Source organism: Orbicella franksi, chromosome 3 (assembly GCF_964199315.1).
Source record: "Orbicella franksi chromosome 3, jaOrbFran1.1, whole genome shotgun sequence".
Taxonomy (NCBI): domain Eukaryota; kingdom Metazoa; phylum Cnidaria; class Anthozoa; order Scleractinia; family Merulinidae; genus Orbicella; species Orbicella franksi.
In genome coordinates this window covers 16,760,785-16,777,500 of record NC_138147.1, presented here as the reverse complement: position 1 = coordinate 16,777,500, position 16,716 = coordinate 16,760,785, and the positions used below count along the sequence as shown (strand labels likewise).

The window sequence follows — 16,716 nt, the reverse complement described above, 5'->3', positions numbered from 1 at the left end:
GTGATATGCTTTTGACTAGGAGCCAATGTTTTTTGCGGGCGACTAGGCAACGAGGCACTGGCAAGTAGACTTTATCTATAACTTGCACGCAATCATCTGGGTGAGGAAGGCTTTGCCATTGATGACAGAACCATGCAATCAAATTCGCGGCTTTCCAACTGAATTAAACATGGTGAGTGTATAGTTGTGTTAATGTATGCCGTGCCTGGAAATGTCGAGGTTTCTTTGCTTTGCAGGTAAACGAATGCTTTCATAATCTCGATTTAGGTTGTCTTAAATGTGGAAACAGAACTGAGTCCGTAGTTTCATTGCGATTTTATTGTCTTATGCCAATGAAGTTATTTATTTAACAATTATTCACCGAAGTGGAGGTAAATATCCATCACTTTCACCGACACTGAGGTGAATAATTGTTTTAGTATATACCACACAAGCTGAATAATTAGCGGACCAAAACGTTATTTTATGTGTGACAAGCGGTCAGAAATTTTAAAATCTCTCGCGCCGGCTGTTCGGAGGTGAATAGTACTTGCTAATCACCCCCGAGTTAACCAATCAGAGCGCGCGAAAAGCACTATTCACTTGTGCGGTATATACTAAAATACTTATATTTCAAGACCTCTGATTGGCCAGGCGGCGTGTCGCTAAATAAATTAAAATTCCATCGACTGAAAGTTTAGATTTTGTTAATGATTTGAAAACGATTAACACCTTTAATAGGTGTTTTTGCTCCAAAACTTTTGTGTCTTTTTCATTTGCATTAGCAGGGGTAAATAAAGTAATGTATGTATGCATGTACTACTATGTTCCACGAAATAAGCAAAGATTTACTAAGCTAGTTTCTATAAACATCATACCCTTCAATAACTAAGTATTATTTGGATCTGGATACGATGCGGTATGAACAAATAGAAAGAATTCTCGAGACCTTGAAATACCTTCACATGATAAATATTTCACGCGAAGTTGATAAAAGATTCTATGAATGCTATCTTTTAAGTGTTCTTTTATTGTTATAGGTGTTATAAATTGTTCGGAACACAATTGTTTGGACCACGTTTTAGTGACAAAAATCTTATCTTGTCTTACAATTTGTTAGTAAGGAAATATTTCATTGCTTAGCAGTAGTCGCCAAAGGGAAGTGTTTCAGTCACGAACATGGAGAGATGGAGAAACGATTCATGATGAAAGCAAAACTTCTGCTTAGTGCCGTCCTGTTTTTAAGACTTCTTCAATCAGGTAACGAATTATTGAAAGCGAGTGTAACGCAATACATGAACTCTAAAATTTCATTTTAAACGAGTGTCTTTAAAGCTTGGCCTTGCAGCAGTTCAATTAGTGATTAGCTGGATTGGAGAAGAGTACGTTGTTGATCTTGAAATAAAATGCTTAGTTTCTTAGTTTTAACGTAAATAAAAATGAAAACAACGAAATGAAAATGATTTCAACAGTTTTGTAACTATATTAATTTCACATTTTTTTTAACAAACGCTTCATTGCTGTAACATATTCACTTTGACCGGTTTATGAACATGGTTGTCCTATACGTCTTAATTTAAAAAAAAAAAAAGCGAACTTGACCAAGCCCTGCTATGAATTCTCAAGACTGGTCAGTTAAGCGATAAAGGAGTCATTTTCGAAAGAGTCAGGAAATTATAATCATAACGTGTTTTCTACGGCATTTTCGAGCACATATTCACCAACTTCTCTGCCGATCCCATACGCCTGGTATAGTTCAAGTTTTTCGCGTTTAACACTGCCCATAAGTGTATGCACTGTATACAATTTCGTGCTTCGGAACAGTGTCAGCAGATCGAGTCTCCTAATTGAACGATATTGTTATCATGATGTAGTATTGCATCTCCCGTTTATTTCACAAGATCTTTTTTGTCACACACTGACTAAAGCCTGAGCAAAGCCAGAACCTCGAATTTAATTTGTCGTTCTCTCTTTCTGTATGACTTTCTTTTCCTTGGAAGTTCTGATTTTTATTCTTGTCATATACCTTGAAACAAAAATTTGGTAGTGCACCTTGCCAGGGTAGTGCTGATAGCTTAGGCTTTTGTGCCAACAGCAGTTTTCAACAATAATGATTTTCTTTTGCTTTCTTGCAGTTTTCAGCGAGGGACATCAAAGACTACGAAGGTCGAGCAATGTAAGGGAGTGCCTTATTTGTGAACATTTGGTTCTTCATTGGCTGATAATAACGTCTTTTGCCTTTCAATTACGCTAGATGTGAATTAAAAATGTCCTTGGAGCGGGGTCGATTTTCTGCTCATCCGGCTCTTGTACGGTTTAGATCTGCACTCATAATCACATACTATTCTGTACATTTTTTGTTTTAGGAAGATCCTCAACTTGAGATGACAGTCACTCATTCCCTCAACAACAGTATGATTATGACGCACGGGTTAGTGCAAGAATACGTTGGCACATGAGATTGTAGCGATGCTAGTTAGTTTAGGAAATCATCTTTAGACATGTTGCCCAGTTCTTCTTGCCCTGCATGGATCTTTTCGTGGAGAATGAAAGTGAGTGTAAAGCTGCTTGCGCTACCCACGTGAGCAAAATCTGCGTCACGCGATTGGCTATTTCTAGACTCTCCGGGGATTTCCGAGACCGAGAGTGACCTAAAAATAACTTGATAGGGATTAGTTGGGAGTATTATATGGGGGATTAACTCTCTCACCCTTCATTCTCTCTTGTCCTAATATGTATCATTGTTGATCACGCGTGAGATCAAGATGGCCGGACATTGGCTAAGCGTTTTTGTTTTAGTGTGTTTATGAACCGAGATGAAGTTATGGTGAGGGTGAGCAACGAGAGCGAGCACGATCAAGGACCTGGGATCGAGTCAATTTTAATCCTTTATAAGATTTCGCAATATGACGTCGGGTGTAAAAATCGCTTGAAATCAGAACTAAGCTAGAACGAAAGTTTGAAACTCTTTCACTCTGTTTTTTCCATAGGTCAGAATATGAATACGGCTTCACCGTGAAACACTCCTCTCAGTCCCTGGCACACGCACGCAGTGTTCATGTGACATGGATGCTGACGCCATTTATCAAGATCAGCGAAGTCACGCCATCTTTAATGATAGGATCTTTTAGAATTGATCAGAAAGGAGATAGCGTGACATTCATGGTAAGGACATTTCATTGGACGCTTTTTTGACTCAAAAATATCGCAACATTGATAGCAAAGTCACCCAAAAATACCGCCTGCGTAGCAGACGAAATTCCTCTTGTAATTGCTTTGTTTCAGCTGCAGAACCGCGGACGCTTAGGCGAGGCCGCGAGGAAATTTTTGCAAGAGGAAAAGGACTTGTTTGTTAGATATTACATTGCTGCCAAATTTCTAAGGGAATATACTTCACCACTTCTTGGGGTTACAGTTAATGTGACTATGATGAGTTTAACTTCAATCTCGTTTCAACTTTTTGCTTTTTTAGATTGATCAAATTCAATCGTCGGAAGAAGTTACTTTTAACTTCAGTGTCATATTTGACAGCGAAAACTCACTGAAGACTGGCAGGCATCATATTGTGACTCCAGTACAACTGTTGTACTACAAGGAATACAGCAAAGATGGTGACGTGATAACCAAGGGAGCTCCCTTCTCCAGTCCTCTACAGACAGTTGCTATTGACATCGAGATACCAGGTGGGAATGTTGATTTGCATGTTGCGTCAATATTATAACAGCACAGTTCATCAGTATCACAACTATAGCAGCAATAGGATTTAGAGCGGTTTTCAATTGAGTATCCGGCGTAAAACCAAAACTGACCAATCACAAAGGACGCAGAAAATCCATCGAAGCAATCAAAAAACAAAGCAAATGCATGTAATATACTTAGCTGACGCCAAGCGCAGGAAAACGTGAGCGAGTCGAGTGACGATTGGTTTTTGTTTTACTTCTGATTGGACGACAAAGTGGCGTGGGCATTTTAAGCCAATCACGTAACGTAGCACGGCAGAACACAAACCAAACGTGAGTCACATTTGACTCTCAAGTGAAAACCATCCTAAACCCTGTCCAGACGGGAAATGTTTGGCCACCAAACACGATCAAACATTGTTTGGTGACTAAACATGTTGAAGTTGTACTGAGTGGCCAAACGGTATCAAACATGTTTGATCACCGTCCAAACAGTCCAACGTTGGATGGAATGTATGTCGACTTTCATATCTTATCAAACACGATCAAACACTATTAGACACGATCGAACAAGATGTCCAAACGGAAAAATGTTTGGTCTCCAAACAATGTTTGATCTTGTTTGGTTACCAAACATTTCCCGTTTGGTCGGGAATTAACACGAGGACTAACTTGGGGCAAAATGTTGTTTTCAGGATGTTCCTCCGCTCTAGGAATGGCGTCTGGCGAAATCAAAGATTATCAACTGACAGCGTCTTCTAGGTATTCAGATTCACAGCCATATCAAGCGCGACCAAGTAAGCACGAAGAGATCCTGATATCGTAATGAAACGAAAATGCGAAAGCTTTGAACTGTTAGTTCTAAGAGGTATAATGGTACTCACGAGATTACATGTGTGAGATTGTAGTAAAAACAGACCATTTCTACTAAACTCTAATAACTTATCTTCAATTTTACTGCGCTATATATTGTTGGCTTGTTTTTTCCTCGGGACCTCTGTTATGCTTTTGTTACTTATCGTGGGCTTATAAAACGTTTTGTTTGCTTATTAACTATATCATACTAAATAACAAGAAAAAAATTAATTAATCATTAGTTTAAGAAAGTGTGGTTTAAGAGACCCTAAGTTTACCCTAACCCTAAAACCTTCGATATATTAAAATTCAGCCTAACACAATAGACCTCAGTATGAGGGTCTGGGGAATAAACCCCCCAAACTCTGTAGTTATTCCCCAGAGCCCCGTGCCGAGGTCTATTGTTTTAGGATGAATTTTAATATATCGGCATTGGTCTATTGTTAGCACTCGCGCTGGACTCAGGGTCGACAGGATTGAGTTCGAGCCATGGCTGGGGTAATATTGCATTGGTTTTTTGGCCAAGACTCTTCACCCTCTTCCTCTTCGTATCTGCGAACGTGATGCTGGGGGATAACCCTGTATTGCCTGGACCAGCATTCCGTGTTGGGCGACAAACTGCTAGTCGGACAAGAGACTGGGAAGCTTGAAAAAAGAAGTAAAGAGGAGCAGGGATGGCGCAGTGGTGAGAGCACTCGCCTCTAACCAGTGTGGCCTGGGTTGGATTCCGACCCGGTGTCATATGTGGGTTGAGTTTGTTGTTGGTTCTTGCTATGCTCCGAGGGCTTGTCCGAGGTACCCCGGATTTCCTCTCTCCACAAAACAAACACATCTAAATTCCAATTCGACTGGCATAGAGGACTAACATGAAAACCTGCTAGGGCTGATGTGGCTTCCTCTCTTAAGGCTGGTTTTCACTAGCGACGGAGTCGTAGTCGGAGTCATAATCAGAAGAGCAAAGCGATACGATCCAGTGAAAATCAAACCGACGGAGTCGGAAGGATAACACCCATTCCGCTTATGACTCCTCGCTTACGATATAGTGAAAACTAGATTGTTGGAGTCGGAAGCAAAAGTGGAAGAATAAACTAATCACAATGCTCGATTCCGGGTCATGTGATTGGTTGGTTCTTCCGTTTCTGCTTCTGACTCCGATAATCTGTTTTCACTAGATCCTATGCGACGGAGTCGTAAACGGAATCGGAAGAAATGGAAACGTTCTGATGCTTCCGACTCCGATTCCGTTGAGCTTATGACTCCACTTAGACTCCGATTTCAGTCACTAGGTCGTAAGCACTCTTACGACTCTGACTACGACTCCGACTCCGTCCCTAGTGAAAACCAGCCTTAAATATCATAATTTATTATTATTACTTTAAAAATTTTAATGGTGCTAACGAATTTCTCTTTGCTGCCCAAGGTCCTGGTTATGACGCATGGTGTGCGTTTACCACGAACGATCAACAATACATTCAGCTGGATTTCACGAGAAAAACACGTGTGACCGGAATCGTGACGTATGGCAGAAGCCAGAAACAACATTGGATAACGAGATATCTTTTACAGTTTAGTAATGATGAAGTGATATGGCACAGCTACATGGAAAACGGATTTGTAAAGGTAACTATGCAAAGACAGAGAGGTTTTCAATAAGTGTCGTTTGATTAAAACCAAGATTTTTGATGGGCTCAGTCACGGCATTTTGAGTTATTTTGACCACGTCCAAAACTACTTTTACATTGAAGGAAACCTGCAAATAATAGTTTACTAAAATAGAAAAACGCAACTTGCGGCGAAAACAATAAACCATTAAGGAACAAGAATGGTTAAGGATGGAAAAGATTGATACGAATTACAAACGACGAAACTGAAAAATTTAGGCTGAAATTTTCAAGATGCACAAACCGTGACATAGCTCTTTTGAGGTCATAAGTACTCTGGTCAATCCCAAAGGGCAGGGATAATGAAGACAACCGATCAAAACTCGAAATGAATACATGTACATGTAGCTGGCGCGAAGGCCAGGACAAAAAAAAAAAGGAAAGAAAAAGAAAAAAAAAGCGAGGGACTGATTTCACTTTCGATCAGAGGGCAAAGTGAAGCGGAGGTTTTCGAAGCAAGAAAAAATCGTACCCGACAAATTTAGTAATTCTCCTTGTTGTTGCATGCTTAAAGCATTACGGGTCAATTTTAATGAAACGGGAAAAAAGGTAAGAAAATGAGAGTGCTTAAGGTTGACATTTTCTAAAAATTTGCAAATTGTAAATAATTAAGAAATGCCTTAAGGTCCGGTAATACGGGCAACATTTTATTCAACTTGTCTCGCAACTTTGTTGCATTGCAAGTTGAAACACATTGTTGCGCGTATTACCACGTTTGTGACCAACTTGTCTCGCAGCAAAATACAGTGTTGCAAGTTGAGGCAACATGTTGCGTAAAGTAGACTCGAGTCTACTTTCTGCAACAAATTTTAATTTTGCTGCTCATATTACCCCTGAAGCTACAACTTGTCTCGCAACAAATTTGAATTCAACGCTTGTGATTGGCTGTCGTGAATCGCGGCAACGCAGCAAATAAAAAAGAAATGGCGGACGGTAAAGACGAGCCTGAATTCGAAGTAGACCAGTAACTCTCGGAAAGTCATAAATTTTCCCTGACCGAGAAGGTTATCATAGTCTTTGGGACACCTCGTTTGTCCCTTCAAAACAAGCGGAAAAAAGGCAAAAGGCTTGGAAGAACTGTCGCAAAAATACAACTTTTCGCCTAGCTACCTAAAACAACACTGAGCTTCATACTGAGAGAACTTCGCTGGCACGGAAAATTAAGAAGAAAATGACGGCCAGAAGTTGAAGTGGAACTTCGTCGAAATGCTAAATTATATTAAAGAAGGCGCCATCTTTATTTACATACGATTAACCAGTTATACCTGTAGAATTCCGCAGACTTGCAACACTGTATTTTGCTGCGAGACAAGTTGGTCACAAACGTGGTAATACGCGCAACAATGTGTTTCAAACTGCAATGCAACAATGTTGCGAGACAAGTTGAAGAAAAATGTTGCCCGTATTACCGGACCTTTATGACCCTAATACATTAATTGATCACTTAAAACCTGTATTAATTTTTTCATATTTATGTTCAATGCGAAAATTTGCTGTGGCTTTTCTTTCTGCGGCTCCAGAAAATATGAACATTAGAGTGTTCACGCACAAACGTGTTATGGTACTTAAAGATATTTCAAGTTTCTAATTTTCTTTTCCCGTAGGAATTTTCTGGTAATTATGACAAGTCCGCCCCAGTTTTCCATCTGCTGAGTAATGAAATCGAGGCCTACAGCATTCGCGTGAGGCCGCTGGCCTGGGAGAAACTTATTTGTATGCGGTTTGAGGTGTTTGGCTGCTCTTTTGAAGGTTCACCTGGTAAGTGAAATGAAGAGAGTTAATAAAACAACTCGGTTGAGATCGAGAAGCAGGAGGTAACCGAATCAAAAACACGGACGTCCCCTTAAGTTTTTCAGTTCTTCATATTTGTTTTAGGCAAAACGTAATATTCCGATAACAACTAAACCTTGGTGATTCCTTCACTCAAGGGAAGGAATCGATCTAAGAACAAATTTTTTTTTTGTTGAGTCTTGCGCTGATAAACTGTGGTGATTCCTAAACTCTCGGAAAGGAGGCTTTGTAGAACATGTTTTCCTTGTTTGCTCAGAAAACTGGCCGTAACTGTTGCTTTGTTTTGTTTTGTTTTGTTTTTTTTGAACAGAGAATTGTATCTACCCTCTCGGTCTGGAGTCTGGATATATCCCGAATGAGGCTCTCAGTCACAGTGTAGACACGGCCAACACTAAGTCGAATCCCTGGGATATCCGCCTTAACAAGGACGTCGGCGAATTCCCTAACGGCTGGCAAGCTGCCCTGGGAGAGCTAGATTACCTTCAGGTATTCATTTTTGTATAACATTCGTGAAAAACAAACACACAAACAAACAAAACAAAAACAAACAACAACAAACACGAAAAACTCATTCATGGTTGAGCCTCACATTCTTCGCAATCAGATGAGTGTCATATTCGAATTCATTTCTCTGAGTTGTATTCAGTCTAGCATTTGAACAAAGTCAGACATTCATTGTCATTGTCACTTTAGGCTCGATTTCCAGCTATTTTGTGAGTCCGCGGTCCACACACACGTTTTTTAAAATTTCTTTGTATATATCTCAGGAATGTATATCTAACCGATTTTCCAAAAACATGCCCGCTATTTTGGTGCAAAGTCTTTAACACGGTTTTCATAATTTACAAATATATTGACACAGAATGTCCTAACCTGCCCAGGGATATCCCTAGTTTGACTCTAAATGCTTTAGAAAGATCGACAGAAGTTAGACACGCTCGTTTTTCGACCTTTCTGGATCACGCAGTCTTGTTCCCTTGAAATAATATTGGCACAGATTGTCCTAAACTGCTCAGGGATATCCCTAGTTTGACTCTAAATGCTTTAGAAAGATCGACAGAAATTAGACACGCTCGTTTTTCGACCTTTCTGGGTCATGCAGTCTTGTTCCCTTGAAATATATGTCTGGATTTATGAAAACGGTGTTAAAGACTGAATCAGGTGTGTTTTGATTTATTTGTTTTTTTCATTTGTTTGTTTGTTTGTTTTTTCTGCTTTCGCTATGACAGCAGCTTGTAAATCTTACCTAGCATAAAATGTAGAAACTCCTTGCCGCATGTTTCATTTATTTAGGTATTTTTTTCATTATTTATCGACTCCCCCCCCTCCTTTTCAATTTGCGTTAAGGTTAGCCCAAACTACACTCGTCTGAATTCAGTTCGCGCGGTGACTCTGACAAGGAGCGACCGATTAGCGTTCTGTATTTGCTGTCTAAAGAAAGTCTGCCCGAGGACATCATTAAGTCCAATGAAGGCCCAAGTCCAACGATTTGCTAGTAAGCGTCGTCCATTATCGTACGTGAGGCGGGCCTGAGGAGATGTGTAAACTGTACGGGTCACACTTAGTCCCCTAACAGCAGGCCGTTTGCCCTGTGGCGATAATGTTGTACTTGCTTTAGACAGCAAAACTCTTTAGCCACATCGATTTAGGGCTTAGACGTGCAATGGACTAGACATCTCTAGCTGCTGTTGGCGTCATTTGCTCTGAACTTTGATGTAGCTAAAGACTTAGAAAAAAAATCTGTGGAAATCTGGATGTGCCATTCCCCGCTCGACAAAATTGAAGTACATCCGGGACATTGCGATTTGCGAGCAAAACATGGCCACGAGGAGAGAGAAGAACATGAGTTCAAGCGCTGATCGTGAGTAGAATTTCCTTGTTTTATCAATTTTAGGCGTTCTCGGCTTAGCTAACTATCAGAACTGTCTGTGACTCGCTAGCACGGAAGAAATTTATTTGCGTGGTTTCCGGGCGATAATTGATGTAACGACAACATGTTGAGTGTTCGCGTAGTGCTAACTATGGCCTAGTTTGTTTGAATTTCAATCGATTCTCGATGTAGGAAGCTCTTGTTCAGTCCATTTAGGACGATGCAGGCCTTTAGAAAGCAATAGATTGGCTCTCCGCCGGGCTTTTGATATCTGTACGTTCGTGTTGATTTAGACGCCAATTTCATGTTAAAAGCACTCTTAATTAAATTGTACAATTCATGATTCAACGAAAAGACGGTGAATTTAGTCTTCCTGGCCTCAAAAGGCATACAGGAGAGTTATTTGCTGCTATTTGAGCTACGATAAGCCTCATGGAAAGCTAGCACTAGGACAGAATTGTAGCAAGATTATCAGTGACAAGTCAAATTCTATGGCTATGTTTTTGCGAATCCGGTCAGATATATTTATTGGTAGAATTTATACAGGTACATTTGTGCAACGAGCCTTCGCTTTAGGCTCACCAATGTCTGGTGTTTAAATAATAATTTTATTTACTTACTTACTAACAACCGGACTCTCAAAACGGCTGGATATCGATCCTATTGTCACTTGTGCCTAGCAGAAAAAGACCATTTCATTTGACACGACGAATGACAAAAATTAATCAACGTTTTTAATGGGCTTTCCGTAAACGGACTCTCATATTTGGATATTTTACCGCATGTTTCCCGGAGGACGAAGAAATACAGGTCATACAGTTGTAGCTGTTATACAAACCTTTTTTGTTCGCATTTGCTTTCCCCTTCCTTTTATTTTTACCTTAATTTTCCTTTTTGTTCGTTTTCTTTTCTTTTCTGCCCCGTCCTTTGGTTTCCTTTTTTTGCTAGCTTCACTTTCCTATGCTTTCCCTTCTTTTTTCTAATCAATCGTTTTCCACGTACCCTTGCTTCCTTTCTGTTTTCAGCCTTTTAACTTCAAACTGAAAGCATTAATTGATTTGACAGACTGTCCTATTACATCGTGTCGTTGTTTATTTATTCTAGTTATTTGTTTACAAGTGATGGTAATGAAATAAGAAACCAGTTTTTGAGTGAAGATTTTTCGTGATACATAGGTTTCTGTTTTCTCGTCTCCTCAGGTTGATTTTGGTTCGTTACGGAAGGTGACTAGAGTGGCTACTCAGGGGTCCAGTGGTTCAGCGTTTCCATTTTATGTGGAGAGTTTTCAGTTTAAATACAGTAACAACAGCCTTGACTGGACAGAATATAGCGAAAATGGAATAGCTAAGGTAAAGCCGGGGGAGAGTAGGGAGAAGTAAAGGACTGTGAATAGTGAGTCCAGGTTAAAAGTTTGGATCATGAATTGGGACAGTTGGCATGCGTCAACAATTCTCTCTCTCAAGTTGATTCAACCATATTCCAAATGTACCTGTTTTTAGGTAACGTTTAATTCAGCGAATCGATCGATGGAAAACCATGATGACACCCGGGACTACATTTGACTGCAACCGCGATGTGTTGGGACGTTGATGCGAAGCAGTTTCACACTGCTGATTGGCTGTATTACTTGTATTCTCCATGGCGTGGAATAAAATCTTAAAAGAAAATATCGCTTTCTATATCGAGACTTGATGAAGTAAAATATACACACCCTATATTTTCCGGTTAGAAATGTTTGAATATATATAAAACATGAAATCACAAGGGTAGCTGGGTTTCTTTATGAGAGGCAGAGAACACAAGGCAATTTATTACTGCTTAGTTCCGATAGGCGTATGACCATGTTACCAGGGTTAAGATATGAACGAACTTCCCTCTATTATTTCACCTTCCCAAAGCAAGGGAATTACACAGGAAGCCACGTCCCTTGCCGTTTGCTTTTGTGAAAGTTAAGCTCCAGTACAACCTAGACTTTGGTACATCATGTCTTTATTTCCTAACAAAAATGATTTTTTGAAAAATAGAAAAACGATCTCTGGTTAAAAATTTGTTTAAAACGAGCTTTCGACTACCGGTCTGTAGTCTTTAACGAGTAATAGATAGAAAGCGCGAACGTTAAAATGTACTAAGAAAAGTGTAAAAAAAACAAAATATATTACGGCACGTTACCTACGTTTCATTCCAACCACCGCTCCAGCCCTTAAAGTAATGCGAGCAGAGCTGTATGGCTGCATGGCAGACCCCTTGCCTCCGTTCGCGCTTTCTATCTATTACTCGTTAAAGACTACAGACCGGTAGTCGAAAGCTCGTTTTAAACAAATTGTTAACCAGAGATCGTTTTTCTATTTTTCCAAATGTCTTAACCTGGTTACTCATCTATTTTTAAAAATGATTTTGCTTAATTAATTTTCTTCACATATGTGATCCTTTTTCTGAAGACAGTCTCATCGATGCTCGAAACAATGCTCTTGTACGGAATTAATTTTTCCCTCTTTAAAGGGTGCAGGAACAATTTCGACATAAATCCGCTAACTTTTCCCTAGTGTAATATTCCTTTAACAATTTTGTCTTTTTTTTTTCAGGAGTTAAATGGTCCAAAGGATACACACGAAGCTAAATATTCAGTTGTGGTGAAACTCCTTGAGCCAATTACGGCACGTTACGTACGTTTCATTCCAACCACCGCTCCAGCCCTTAAAGTAATGCGAGCAGAGCTCTATGGCTGCATGGCAGACCCCTTGCCTCCGTATGGCGGTAAGTCGAGGCTTTTAGCATTTTCCTTAGAGAGTGATCGTCATTGCTATGATCCAGTGATCATCCCACTACCCCCAACATCATGGTCATTATCCCCATCAAACCATACCATCATCGGCGTCCGCCATCATCACCTTCACCACCATCACTACCACCATTACCATCAATAACAGCAGCAGTATTGCTTCGCCTCATCATCTTCACCATTATGTCCATAATAAGGACCATAGTCATCATTTAGATAAATATCAATATCAATGATGATTGTGGCGGATGATGATAGTAATCCGCCTAGATCCTTGTCCTCATGCTTATTCTCCTCCTTCTCGTCACCCTCGTCCCAAGCATCGCTATTATCATCCTCTTCGTCGTCGTCATTAAAGAGCTGTGTAGCTGTGGTAACTGTGCCTGGATGCCTGTGGCATAATTTCAGTTTGAATTTCAAATGATAACTGTACAATGTAACGTCTATATAGCGCGATTTTCAACGTCGGACAAACACTTTTGTTTTGCTCATTGGCAGGTGTCCCAGAATACTCTAGAAGAGCTGTGCTCTTGGACGCAGACTCCGGGTGGTTTTACGTTTGCATGTTTACTGAACAAAGGTAACTATGACAAGTTTGAATTGGCTTGTAGAAAACAGCTGGTCGATGCCTTTTAAGGCTTAAAAGCCGACAAAGGAAATTGGAAAAAGCTGTTAGAAAACAACTCTTTTTCTTACTTTGATAGACACGAGAGCAGCTGTTTTTCTTCCAGTAATGGTCAGGACTGGAGAGGTAGGGAAAATAAAAAAAAGGTCCGCAATGCGTACACGCGTGGCGTACCAGCCATACCAGTTACAATGAATTTTTGTTCACCATTGCCTGTACTTGTAACCACAATCAAACATTTGTCTAAAAGTCAAAAAAAAAAAAAAGAAAGACAAGAAAATTGCCCCTTATAGATAAGTGAAATGAATTCCTTCAGAAGCAGAAAACGCCTCTAAGGGTTAGTTAAAATACACCAATCTTCCTAAATCAAGTTGTATTTTTCTTCGATGGCTTAATGGTTTGGTGATACTTTGGGGTGCAAGACATCCAGAAATTTGTTGGTTCCAGTAATGTTAGAGAAAGTTCACGACTTTTTTTGTCGACGGCCTCCTTTTTTTTTTCGGGGGGTGGGAGGTTGTTTATAGACAGTGTTAAAACAACAAACACACATGCAAGAAAATCAAAAGAAGAGATTGCAACGTTCCTTGCCAGTGAAAACTTTAGCGAGCCTGCAAATCATATGAGTACATAAAGTCAAAAATGTTCCAACAGAAGATGCTATTTTAAAAGGTGAAATTAAATTTGACTTCTTGAAACTGCGACGCGAAATGTTCGTAATCAAAACTGTCTTAACCGTGTAACAAGATGTCTTATTTTTTTCCAGATATCCAGGAGTTTATTGTCAGTGTTATTGCACTGGACCCCAGGAATGGAATGTTGTTTGGAGTAGACGGTAAAATGAACTTTCACTGCAGTACCAACCATGGCGTGTCATGGAAGCTAGTTTCCTCCAAGTACTTCCATTACGTCAAGAACGAAACGTCCTTGGTAATGAGCAAAGGAATCCCAGAAAACATGGTGTCTACTGAGCCAGATTCCTTTTGGTCAGCGGTCACATTGAGCGGGCGGAAGTGGGCAGGTCAGTGTGTTAGGGAGTGACTATTTCGCACAGTTGTTGTAGTCAGAAAGTTTTAAATTTTTTTATGCACGAAGTTGCAATTACTTTTTTAAAGGGTTTAAAATGTTTGTGACCTACGGACCTCAACATATGTATTTTTCAAAATTAATCTTTCTCGACTCAAACGTTACTGTGTGCATTCTGTCTTTTGCAAGAATTCTGTTTACCAAAGTAACCAAAGCGCTTTTCCTCTGTGTAACCCAACGTACTCTTCGCAAACTTCCCTTATAGCTATCCCTAGCAGTGGCGGTCCAGACCTTGAGCTATTCCCTGCAGGCTTTTCTTCCTTCTGTGATTTCTTTTTTTATTACCTAAAATAAGGAAGGGTGGGGGGGAGGCTACCGGCGCCCCCGGGCCCCTCCCCTAGATCCGCCACTGCCTAGTGCTAAAATTTGCTAGAAGATGTCTTCCCACTCAAACAACCGAACAACCTGAAACAGAAGAAAATAAAAGAAAAAATGTCAATATTTCACTAAGTAAAGTAGTAAAAGCTTCATCGGAGGTTAAAACGTAAAAATGGCATCGGCACCTGCGGGAACTAAACCTGGCTACAACTCGTTGCTATTATTTATGTTGTCTTAAGTGTTTTCTTCTTTTCGAATTTCAGTTTCCGGGTCTGGCATCCACATGATGACCGCTGATCAAATTGAATGGAGTATGGTAGCCACATGGAAATGCTGCGGAAACTAACAAATCGTATGCTGTGTTATAACAAACTCATTTATTAATATAATGTGCTTCTTCAGTCCCTTGCGTTTCTTTTATTAAAAAAGCACACTTTGTTAACATACACAGTGAAAAATGCTTGTTAATTTGACCACAAATAGCCACAAAAATCTTGTATCATTAGTAAGTTTTCAAAATACTGAAATAGCTGACTCAGCTTTTCTTCGGGAACTTTTGTAAGGCATGGTGTTACTGTATTCTTAGGCTATGTTGGCACTTGGTGCCCGAGCAAAGTGCCCTTCTCGCTGGGCACTAATGCATGTGAACACACCTTTTTTCCAAGTGCTCACACCAGAATTCTGTGGTACTTGGGTACTTGGAGTGCTCACCTGTCTGAACGGAACACCGTCTATTTTGTGCCGATGGCGAGGCACCAGTGCTTGGGCACTGAGTGTGAACACAGCCTTAAACATGGGTTTGCGTTGGGAAATAATGACCTGGTTCCTAACAGGAACTACACGAAGTTCAGGAAGAGCTTATATCGGGAATGTTTTTGTGTTTCAGGTTTTTTAAATAGTGAAAGGTATTAATAAAATGTGTGCAATTAAAAATAGGAACAAGTGATGTTAATTTGACTCAGTGAAACGCGACGCTTGAGAATCCGTAGCGGAACATATTCAGTAACATTTTACAACGCTTTTTTTCTCAGAGATGAGGCTGGAGAAATAAATGAACAAATGAGATATTCAGTACTACCTTAGTTCTTGTCAGAAATGGTGTTATCCTGCCTTGGTACACTAGTGCATAAGGAACTTAATCGCGAAACGGTTAAGCAGCTTGGCAAGGTATAAATTGTCCATTCTCTTTTGCATTTTAAATATCAACACTTAGTGGAGGACTTCCACATTAAGTTAGGGACACACTCTTTGGTAAATTGAAAAAGAAAAATCCTGTAAGGATGAAGATGTCGCTAGTTGATTTTTATCACTTCGGAGGTAACAATGAGACTTGGACTGATGACTGATGAAAGCCAATGGTTGACTAAAAAGCCAAGAACTCGACAAATGAGTTTACTACACGTACAATTCATATCCTGGTATTTTGTTGATTTGTGGTTCAGTTACTGAAAACGCACGCCATAAGTGCCTATACTTCAATAGTGGATAGCTGCTATTTTTGCTGACACTGATATAAAGATATAAAGATACGTTAATAAAGCTTCTGTATGTATGATAGGCCTTATTCTCAAGATAATCCCCTGCATCCCTTTAGACTTCCACGGATAACATGATGTTACCACGTGCACGCGCGTTCCGTGGATGTTCTCGTGGAGGATAAAAATAAAAACTGTGAAACCGCTTAGGGTGTCCACGTGAGTAAAATGTGCTTTACAGGATTGGCTGTTTCTAGACCCTGCTGGAATTGCCGAAACTGGGATTGAGCTAAAAATAATTTGAGAGGGATTAACGCGGCAATAAAGCCTATATGGATTAACTGTCTTACCCTTAATGCTCTCTTAATTAGATTTTACAGTCTTGTAATAATAACACATTGCTTTACGAGATGAAGACCTTACGTATAATTGAAGAAAAACACGGGCCGGTAATAACCTACCGACCCATAAAGCTTCCTGCATATAAGATCTAAGCTGTAAACTAGCAAAATAATCGACGACGTTCTTTTTTTCTTTATTTCAGCCCAAAATATCATTTCTCCTCAGTAGCTCTCTTACATTTCTTTTAAGAAAAGTTCT

The 16,716-nt window shown here is 39.9% G+C and overlaps 1 protein-coding gene across 1 annotated transcript; it reads left to right on the top strand.

Annotated features, from left to right (window-relative positions):
* Positions 1-1,166: 1,166 nt before the first annotated feature.
* On the top strand, positions 1,167-15,031 carry LOC145482370 (uncharacterized). Its single transcript, XM_081461006.1, has 15 exons — positions 1,167-1,239; positions 2,115-2,155; positions 2,346-2,410; positions 2,970-3,144; positions 3,452-3,662; positions 4,355-4,456; positions 5,935-6,134; positions 7,780-7,933; positions 8,277-8,452; positions 11,036-11,185; positions 12,419-12,590; positions 13,114-13,195; positions 13,320-13,366; positions 14,004-14,258; positions 14,905-15,031. The coding sequence occupies exons 1-15, from the start codon at positions 1,167-1,169 to the stop codon at positions 14,985-14,987; spliced, it is 1,986 nt and encodes a 661-aa protein (XP_081317132.1). The 3' UTR covers positions 14,988-15,031.
* Positions 15,032-16,716: the final 1,685 nt, after the last annotated feature.